The sequence below is a fragment of the Trichechus manatus genome, unplaced genomic scaffold (genome assembly GCF_000243295.1).
Source record: "Trichechus manatus latirostris isolate Lorelei unplaced genomic scaffold, TriManLat1.0 scaffold00043, whole genome shotgun sequence".
Classification (NCBI taxonomy): Eukaryota; Metazoa; Chordata; class Mammalia; order Sirenia; family Trichechidae; genus Trichechus; species Trichechus manatus.
The window spans coordinates 6,480,420-6,491,368 of NW_004443979.1; the positions used below are offsets into that span (position 1 = coordinate 6,480,420).

The following is a 10,949-nucleotide window of genomic DNA, read 5'->3' on the forward strand; positions in this document are numbered from 1 at the left end:
ACTGGCCCATTTTCCAGTGGGAAAAGCTGGACATTTAGGAAAACATCTCCATGAGATTCCCCAGCACACACGGATCTCAAGCAGCCTGTCATCTGCAGAACCCACCAGATCAGCGTGCTTCTCCTGGCCTTGATCTACACCGTACCTATAACCACTAAAAGAGGTGGGCAGGTTGAGATTTACGGTGTCTCTGGTTGTCTTTAGGTTAAGGAGTGCAGGGGTATGTTTGTCTGTGTGGGTATATTTTTGTGCGTGTGCACTGGTGGGGGAGGAAGGAGGCGATGTGTGCATCACTTCTTCAGAGTCGCCTTCCCTGACCTTCACTTGATGACATTCGCTTCTCCCACCCTCTCTTAGCACCTTATTCTCCTCCTTTGCTCTGATGACAGCTTTACTTGCATTCTGGTGACAGATTAATGTCTCTCTCCCCCGCTAAACTGTAAACTGCACGAAGCAAGGAGGCTAATATGTTCCTGGTTCGTCCCTGTAATCCCCTGCACAGGAGGATGCCTGAGGCATAACAGGTATTCAACAACTATTTCCCCAACAAGCGTTCACCGGCTCTTCTGGGGTACTGACCCCTTGCGGTCCGGCCGGCTCCACGCCCGTGTCCCCACTCCAGCCAGCGCCAACGCCTTGCCTACCAACGGCCGGGAGAGGCGGGGCGGATGGGGCGCGGCACGCAGCGCGCGGCGGGTGCGCTCTCGCGGGGACCGTTCTCAGGCTCGCGTGGGCGCGGCCCAGGGGGAGGAGGAAACGGGGAGGAGGTGGGCGAGATGCGAAGGAGCGGCCTGGCCAATGAGCGCCGGCCCGGCGAGGCTGGCTACCGTCCGGTTGCTTGGGGCGCGCGGGGCTGGGCGTGCCCACGGGTGACGCGAGGGGCCGAACGGGCCAATGGGTGCGGGGCGGCGGGCGGGCGGGACTCGAGGCCCGGGGCTTTAGGACGCGAACGGGCGGCCGGACCGACTGACGATCGGCCTCATCGCGGGAAGCGGATGGCGGGGATGGCGTTGGCACGGGCCTGGAAACAGATGTCCTGGTTCTACTACCAGTACCTGCTTGTCACGGCGCTCTACATGCTGGAGCCCTGGGAGCGGACTGTGTTCAGTATCCTGCCCCGGCCGCGCGGGCGGGTTGGGGGTGGGGCGGGCCGCGGGGCGTCCTCCTTCCAGGCCCAGGGGCTCGGGGTTGGGCACCCGAGAGGAACGCCTCCGGGGCCCGGGTGTGCGCAGTCGCCTCTTCGCAGCTTCGGGTATGGGGGGCCCCTCCCGGGGTCAAGGGGTGCGATAACTCTTGAGCTCCGGGGTCTGCCTGAGTCACCAGACGTAGGGTAGGGCCGTCTTTATTTCTGGAGGAAATCACCGAGGGTGATGTCTTACCCGGTACGTCCTCGCTTGCTTTTTGGCCGCGGCTGCTTTTGGTTCAGTCCCCCTGTGTTCTTGTGGGAGTTAGAGACCGTGTAGTGGAGCAGATCGCTCCTGGCTTGGATGCCTTTGACCTTTAACTGTCCGCAATTTAGCTGGCTTTTAAAACCAGGTTGTGAATTTGTGATCATGACACCCCAGTACAGTTTTTGAAAGCAGTGTAAGTTATTGTGCCTTTTTGGTCTTCATAGATGGGTAGTTTTAAAAGTATGTTTTTAAAATGAATTCTTCCGCTGTTTGCATCCTCCGTAGAAGTCGTGCCCGAAAAAGGAATTTGTGGTTAGTTGTAGTTAGGGTTTGAAACTGTTTGGACAAATAAGAGTTAATAAATACTTGCTAATGATTACTGAGTGATTACTGTGAGCCAAGCAACTGTACCACGTACTTTGCATATATTTTAACTTATCTAACCTTCCCAACAACTCCAGTGAATAACTCAAGGTTGTAAAGAGAGGCTCTCTGAAGTCTGATGTTTCCTGTCTCCAGTTGTCTGTTTTGACACCCCTTTATGATGTTATTCTGGAAGAATAAATACTAATAATTAGGTGTAACTTTTTTTTTAAACTTTGAGGCCAATATGAAACTGTTATTCCGCATACCTGTTTACTTCAAACAGGGTCTCTCCTTTTTCAGTGTAGTTTAGTTGGGAGTAGCCTACTTCAGGACAGTTTTGAAAATGCATTGTTGCATTCCGGTAGAGTGACTGAGGTAATTTCATTCCAAGACTTATCAAGCGTGTTTGTGCCGAAATAGCATAAGGTTATACTCAAAGCTGAGTCTTTTGTTTCAACATTTTTGAGGGAACTTAGCTTCTTGTAAGGCAATTTATTTATTATCGTTTGGCATTTCTTTCCAATCTGGAATTAAAGATCAAGAAGGCATGTTTCGGATTTAGATTCTGAATATAAAGTCACGTTTGATCCCTCCCCCCATTCTGCCCCCACCATTTGTTTGTAGTTCCAGTTTAGTCCATTTCTTAAGTTCTGTAGGTTAGAGCTCATGAGGTTATGCTTTGTAAAATGTTGCACAATATTGTAGAATGCATATTTACTTGAAATTTCTCAATGGAAGCACACATTTCTTGTCTCACTTGAAATCATCTTAAAAATGAATTTAAGCACTGTTGGAGTAAATTGACACTCTTGAAATCAGAAATTGAGTGTAGACTCCACTATCAGAGTCTAGTATAGATCTTACATTTAAAAGCTATAGTTGGCATATGGATAAATGTTGTAGTTGTCAATGGTGTTACGATTTTTCTGTTTTATATTGCAATAATATAGCATATAAATTCCTAGATGGTAGTGTTTTTTTTTTAGGGGATGGAGAAATAAATTATGAACTGAAATGTAGTGCTTCTGTAGATTTTTTGCCCTTAGCTTTTGACTTCTCTTTGGTTTATATGACCAAGTGGCATCTGTTTCTGTTAGTGTAGAATCTTAAGGTTTTAAACCTAAAAGTTAAAAACAATCATATTGGAAAGTTCACATTATTGAATTAACCCAGGGTAGTGATGCATTCCTTTGCCATAAACCCCGAAACCAAACCTGTTGCCGATGAGTCAGTTCTGACTCATAGTGACTGGATAGGTCAGAGAACTGTCGCGTAGAGTTTGCAAGACTGTAATCTTTTTGGAAACTGACTGCACATCTTTCTCCTATGGAGGGGTTGGTGGGTTGGAACCACCGACCTATTGGTTAGTAGCTGAGCAAGTAACCACTGTCCCACCAGGGCTCCTTTTCCTTTGTCATAAGCCACTTCTAAATTAGTATGAGCTGTTTATATTATTCTGTCTCAACTTCTAACCTCAGGAGTTATTTAAAGCCAGGCATTTAATTATCCAGTGGCTTACTTTGGAGCTTTACATTAATGTGAGATTGAATCTTCATTCTAGCTTTGAGGAAAGAACTGGATGAGAAAACTGGTTTTTTTTTTTTTTTTTTACTTAACAGGAGCCTTAACTACTGTGAAATAGTTTGAATTTCATAAATTAGTTAATAATCAGCAAGCTTCACTCAGAACTACTTTTGTGCCCAGTTGCATGGTTTTGGAAAGAGGTATGTATTTTGTTACTTAAAAATTAAATTGAATATAGTCAAGACTGATAGAAACCTAAAATTTGGTGTAAGAGAAATTTGCATTGGTCTTCAAGTTAAAGTCCTGGACAGAGGAAGACTCTAGATTAATCTTTAATTTCTTAAAAAAGGTAAATCCATTGGTTTACATTTAACTGCTATAACTCCTTTAATAATTTGAAGTTGCTATTTTAGGGAAAACTCATAGCATTTTGTAACCATTTCTGCGCACTTTCCCAGGGGCATCTTGGATCATCTGATAGTGTGTTTAAAAATTATTTGCTTCTCTATTTCTTTCCCAAATCAAATAGCTAGAAGTTAGTTAAAAGTCATTGTAAGTTGAAGGTCAATCCCAATCAAATATAAACATTTTTGAAGTTATCTAAGGAAATTTTGGCATAAAAAATAATTTCAGATCTGTCTTTAAGGAAATGCATAATCTGTTTTGAAAAGTCAGACACATTGTGAACGGTTCTTTAAACAATAAGATTTATTAATTAGTTTTGTAAATCCACCATGCTAGGGCCTATATCCCAAATTTTTCTCTTATCATCTGTTTTCTGATACCATATTTGAAACAATACATTAGCTTTTGATTTGTCAGCCAAATATGTGAACTGTTACCATGTGCGGGTATGATTTGTATCTTATAAAGAAATGGGACCTAACATCTGCGTTAAGACAGAAGGTAACAATAAAAATATTTATGTAGTAAGTGCTAAGTAGTATTATAATAAATACTTAAAAGACCTACTACAGGCTGAGAAGCAGTGACTTGTATCTCCAGGGGTAAAGTTTTAAATACATGTTTCAAAAACCAGTTTTCCCTGTTGCCAATCAGCGGTAGGAAAGAAAAGACCAGGTTTAGTAACCAAGACGGGTTTTGTAACCAACGTGAAGCACTTTCTGTAGTGCCTTATTGAATAACATTGTAACTAGTATGTTGAGAAAAGTGGAAAGATTGAAAATAACTTGTTAAAATACTTTGAATCCTGAGTTATTTTAACTTTATTTCATTGATTAAAAAAATGAAGTCTTGTTAGTCTGTAATCACTGCATTTTATTATTTGCTGCCTTCCTGCGGCCTCTTATGTTTCCATGGCAACTTATACTTCTATTTATATTAAGCAAAATGTAGACTTTTTTTGGTGTATGTTAGGAATTAAATTCCCTCTGAAAGCCAGTCCATGTTTCTTCAAGGAAAGATTTTTTTTTTTTTTTTTAACCTTAGTGCTGGCCACACAAATTAAGCTTGTGAAACATTTGTTTTTGTATTGACTTGTCGTTTCAAAGCTATTGCAGAAAGTATTTGATGGTAGGAACAGAAACCTGATTTTAAATCACTTTTAGAATGGCTTTGGATCTTGGCTGTTTCTGATGAACAGAATTCAGTTCTCTGAGAGAATTCAAATTTAAAGAAGTAGAAAATGGTGTAGCTAAATGGGAAGAACATCTTTGATTTATGTTTGAGCCATTAATAGAATTTACATTGCTCTCTCTGCACATTTGTAAAATATTTATGTTTGCTGAATTTCATATTCCCCAAAGATTTATTGTGTGCATTATATTTTCCAGACATTGTTCTATATACTGGGGCTATAACTGAATAAACCAGATAAAAAATATTTCTCCTAATGCTACTAGATAATTAAAATATATAGACTATTGGATTGTTATATGTGTTATGGAGAAAAATAAAGCCGATGAAAATAGGAAGTAAGGAAGAGGGACTTTTTTTCAATATTAGCTGGAGCAGTCAGGAAGATAACTGGAAAGACAAGCTGGAGAATGAACATTCCACATAGAAGTAATAGGAAATGCAAAGGCCCTGAGGCAGGACCATGTTTGGTGTGTATGTTACAGGAATAGCAGAGGCTTGTGTGACTGGAGCAGAGTGAAGAAGGATATGAGCAGTAGGAGAAGTCAGATGATCAGATGGTGTAATGTCTCATAGGCCACTGTAGACTCATACTGGAATAAAATTGTAGAAGATGAAGGGAGCTGCTTATACCTTTTCAGTAAGTAGATTCAGTGGTTAAAAATCCAGTAACAATTTTCTCACTGACATTTTAATATTCAGTAAACTAGGAAATCTAAGTCATGAGAATATTCATCCCTCTATACCCCCCCACCCCCACCATGTGACTCAAAGCTATTTTCCTTTTGAGTGAGGGGAAGAAAAAAAAAAAACTATGAACTTTTTTCCCCCTTATTTCTTATGCACTGTCCTGAGTTCTGTACTAAGTTTCCAAGAAGATGGGCTTTGTTCCTGTCCTCAAGGAAATTTAGAGACTGGTTTCAGGTAAAAATAGCACTTACACACATTTTCAGATCGATCATACCTGTGTGTCATTTCAGCTAAGGGAGCTGTGCAGCAAGTGCTTTGGGACACAGGACAGGAAGGACATGGAGGGCTGGGAATGCTTAGAGAAATTCCAGGGAGGTATTTGAGGTCCCCACCCCAGGTAGAGAAGAAGTTGTGGACTGGGGTGTAGAGGAGGGCTGGGATGGCAAGTACTCCAGTCTGGCTGGCTGAAGCAAAGATTCTTCAAGGCAGAATAGGCCTGGAGTAAAGTTGAAAAAGTAGGTTGGAGCCATTCGTTAATTCAACAAATACTTTGTATGTACCATGGGTCAGACGTGGTTTAGGTCCTTATGATACATCAATGAGCAAAAGAGACAAAGATCCCTGCCCTTGGAGCATTCATAATAAGTGAATTATGTAGTACATGTCTTAGTTTCTTAATGCTGCCATAACAGAAATACCACAAGTGAGTGGCTTTAAAGAACAGAAATTTATTTTTTCACAGTTCAGGGGGCCAGAAGCCTGAATTCAGAGTGTGGCTCTAGGGGAAGGTACTTTGTCTATTTTGTCTGGTTTCTAGTAACTAGAAATCCTCAATTCCTTGTGTGTGCTTCTGTCTTTCCTACATTGTGCTTGCTTGTCTCTGTGCCTAATCTGTTCTTTTTATATCTCAGAAGTGATTGGTTTAAGGCACACCCTACACTGATAGGTTTCCTTAGCACAACAAAGAATACCCTATTCCCAAATGGGATTACATCCACAGGTATAGGAGTTAGGAGTACAACACATTTTTGGGGGACACAATTCAGTCTGTAACAGTATGTTAGGTGGCAAACATTATGGAAAACAGAAAAGTAGATCAGGGTAAGGAGGATCAGAGATGCAGGGATAGGGTTGAATTACTGTTTTAAAGAGGATGTCAGGAGAGGCTTCATTGAGAAGGGGCATTTGAGAAAAAACAAAGTTGGTGAGGGAGTTAGCCATGTAGAAATCTGGGGGAAGAGCATAAAACCCATTGCTGTGGAGTTGATTATAACTCATAGCAATGCTTATGGGCAGGATTGCTGGTTGCTGCTATGAGCTATGAGCAGAGGGAACAGCCAGTGCAAAAGCCCTGAGTCAGGAGGCTGTCTGGTGAGTATGAACATCATCGTGGAGGCTGGTATGGCTAGAGCGGAGTAACCGTGGGGATAGTAGTGGATGGTGAGGCCAGAGCAGTGGAGGGCCTGTAGACCGTTATAAGGACTTTGGTTTATAATCTGAGTGAAAAATGGAGCCCTTGGAAGATTTTGAGTGAGAAGTCATCTAACATGACTTTTATTTAAGTTTCAAAAGGTTTACTCTGGCAGCTGGGCTGGGAACAGGTTAAGGGTAGTGAGAGGAGACAAAGATAAAGGTGAGTGTTTTGGATTAAGGCAGACTTTGAAATGAGCCTTAATATATTAATTTAAACTATCGTTTTTAGTAGCAACTAACTTATTTTCTTAGATTTTTACTGTAGCCCCAAATGTTTACAGCTTAGAATAGAAAGAACTTTTCTATGCCTCTCAGTGTACTAGAGTGATTAAAGTGTTTCTTTTGAAAATACAAATTCTTAAATTGTAAATAAAAAAGTAAATTTTGCACCCCTCTGATTCAAACCTTAAAAGATACAAAAAGGTGGTGAAAGCCTTCTTCCTACCTTTGCCCCAGCCACCCTGGGTCAACCAGTGTCCTGAGATATTCTGTGAATACATGGAAAATACTTTTAATAGGTGGTGTTTTGATGTGCATGGTTTTTATAAGCTGATCCTTCCTCCCCTTCCCACCATGGCTAACAGAGAGGTGTTTGAGGAATATATTTTGCTATGCCACCTTAGGAGGTCCTAGTAATAACTGGTATGGCTCCTTACACACATAGATGCTAATTTAATTACAAGTATGTTTTGTAAATAAACACAACAAACAAGACAAAACTGGCTAGGAAAAGCCCTACATTCAGCCATTGGGGACCTTTAGGTCACTGTCTGTCCCTGTCTTCAGCACAGCTTCACTGGAGTAAAGGAAATTGCCATTAAAATCGTATTCACCAGAGTCTTCTAGAATTTTCTTAAGGAGCTCCTTTTTTGAAGAAAACGTTTGTATATGTAGAATCATCTGAGATTTTCAGTAGACTTCCAATAAAGATCAGCATAGGATTTGATGACTAGGCAAAATTCTCAATATCAGAGAAGTTACCTCTAGATAAATATACTGACTCAATAAGTAAGCTTAAGATCTTTTAAAAAGATTTTATCAAGATGCTTTCAAGCAAAATTTAATTTCATAATAACCTTGAAATAACCTGAACCTTTTGTACCATTTTCATACTTAAACAGGAAACGAAATTCTTCCCAACTATCTTAAATCTTTCTTCTGTATTTTATGTCAGTTCCTTTTGACCTTCCCTTTGTAAAAATGAAAGCAGCTTTCTATTACTAGTAATAAATTGAGGAAGCATAAATAATTGTAACTGATAAATTAATGCTTCTATTCCTTCACCCAGTGGCTTTCAGGCTTTTTTACATGCATACCCCCAACAGAACATTATGTATGTCGTAACTCATTTAAATTGACATCTAAAATGTTTCGTAATAAGTTTTGAAAGTTAACAAAAGATATGATTTCTGGCTTTTCATGTATATATATATATATATATATATTTTAAGACTATGTTTTTATTAAAAACCTTGAAACTACATATTTTCCTCATACAATTCATAGAAAATGTTCACCATCTAACCTAATTGGCAAAGTCAGTCCTCACTGTCAAGCCAAATGGCAAAATGAGGCTTAATTTCTGTCAGAAAAAGCTCAGTGCCATTTTTCTGTTCAAATAAATGTGTTAATGTAGACTCCTTCACTTGCATCTCACTTCTAACTTCAAATTATTAGAGGGATAGATTGATGAGACTTGGAGCTGAGCCATGAGCTTGTTACCTAAATGAAATAAAGTACAGTTGAGTTAGTTATGATCCTTTTGTTTCGTGTCCCAGAGGTTATTTTATACCCAGTGGAAACAGTTGTAAGATTCAGGAAGTGAAGCGGGAGAAGTGAAATTGTATAAGGGGGGATGGGAAGGAGAAGTAGCTGACCACAGCAATTCTCGGACATTTCAGCTTTAGGAGAGAATGCAGTGGAAGGAAGCTGTAGCTCTGCAAACTGATTCATCTTAAACTATCCTAGCCTCCTGGGAAGTCTTCTTGTGTCTCCAGGAGTCCTGTACTGTAGTCTGAAGACAGCTAGCTGCACTAACCTGTTTTTCACTGCCTTGATACTAGATTGGTTAACTGGGAAGATTAGACTGTCTCTTATCTGTACTACTTAGGATATGGTTGCTTTAATAGCTTTCAGGAAAGGTGGAAGATACTAAACAAGGCGGTATCAGGGAAGGCAGGAAAAGTCATGAGTGGTTGATGGCAGTGGGGACAACTCACGCATAGACATTCTTCAGTGTTTCAGCATGTAGTATCAGTGATTTGTCAGTAGAGAGAAGTGGAAGTCCTGTCTCTGCTGCTTCAGATTCTTTGACTTTTTTTACTACCCTTCCAGGCTGTGAGAATTGTAATGTTTATAGCCCTTCAGAGCAAAGATAAGGCAAGTATTTTTTTTAAACAAATCCCAAATGCTCAACTTTGATAATGAAAACAAAATATGTTCCAGAAGATTTACTTAATAGAGTATATATATACTTTTCCATAAATTCTGAACGCTTAAAAAATTGTTGTTATGGAAGGTAGATAGCTAGCATTTATCATCAGTAGTTATGAGAAGTAAACTGGGTAGCTGCTCCAGCAAGACAAAATCACCTTTTTGGAAGTTTTACTAGTTCAAGAATTTTGGCGATCACATGTTATATACGTTTTGAAAAATCATAAAATAATACAGCTTATGGGAAAATGGTATTGGGCAGACCACTCAAAATTGAGGCAACTTAGTAAGCAAGTGCTAACTAAAGCCATATTGTCATCTTGGAGGGTAACTTGGATGGCCCAGACAGGCAGCTCAATGTGGCTGGAGGTTGCCTCAGGGGACATTGAAAATGCACAAAGTAGAATGGAAATGCTGGCACCTATCTGATGGTGTGGGCTGCCATTGAGGTAGGCACAGGTCGCAGTGCAACCTGCCACTAGCTGAGAGTTGTGCTAGCCTGGAGGTGTGACTCTCTGGAGAGGGAGTCCGGGTACAGATGCTAATTTTTAATTTTCTTAAAATAGAGCTAAAAGGACTCCTGCCTGTGCAGCAACTGAGCTGAGTGGTGTTTCCTGCTGAAAGTTATAATTCTGTTCCCACTGATCAGGCTTCCCTAATTTATGAAAAATCCCTTATAAAACAATACAGCTCCTGTTAGACCAGTCATGTGTGAGCTAACTAATGTTCCAGATACATGTGTTATAGCAGAGCAGATTATATTTCAGAGCAGACTAGGAATTTTCTTCTCTTGGCATTGGGACTTCAAATCTTCATGAAGTTAACTCATAAAGGTGCATATCTATTCATAGTCTCTGGGATCAGAGCTACTACAAACCATTTCCAGGATTTCAGTTTGGAGTTGAACATAATCATTGCTGATTTTAGCAGTGTGCTTTGTTTGTTTTGTTTTTCAAGAGTACTGTCAATTTAAACCCGTTGCCTTCAAGTCGATTCTGACTCATAGCTCATAGCGACCCTATGGGACAGAGTAGAACTGCCCCGTAGAGTTTCCAAGGAATGGCTGGTAGATTTGAACTGCTGACCTTTTGGTTAGCAGCCGAGCTCTTAACCACTGTGTCACCAGGGGTGCTAAAATAAATTTTCATACTTAGTTTTTGTTTAGTTATCTAGTGCTGCTTTAACAGAAATACTACAAGTAGACGGCTTTAACAAAGAGAAATTTATTTCTTCATGGTAAAGTACGCTAAAAGTCCAAAATTCAGGGCGTCAGCTTCAGGGGAAGACTTTCTCTCTCTCTGTTAGCCTTCTCATCAATCTTCCCCCAGACTAGGAGCTTTTCCGCATAGGGACCCCAGGTCCAAAGGACACGCCCTGCTTCCGGCACTGCTTTCTTGGTGATATGAGGTCCCCAACTCTCTGCTTGCTTCCCTTTCCTTTTATCTCTTGTAAGATAAAAGGTGGTGCAGGCCACAC

At 40.7% G+C, this 10,949-nt stretch overlaps 1 protein-coding gene across 1 annotated transcript in view; it reads left to right on the top strand.

Annotated features, from left to right (window-relative positions):
- Window positions 1-958: 958 nt before the first annotated feature.
- The window catches only part of SPTSSA (serine palmitoyltransferase small subunit A), a 21,256-nt gene continuing 11,265 nt past the window's right edge, over window positions 959-10,949 (top strand). Inside the window, exon 1 of the mRNA XM_004376524.3 lies at window positions 959-1,107. Coding sequence (XP_004376581.1) covers window positions 996-1,107 — 112 coding nt within the window. The 5' untranslated portion in view covers window positions 959-995. The remainder of the gene's footprint in view (window positions 1,108-10,949) is intronic.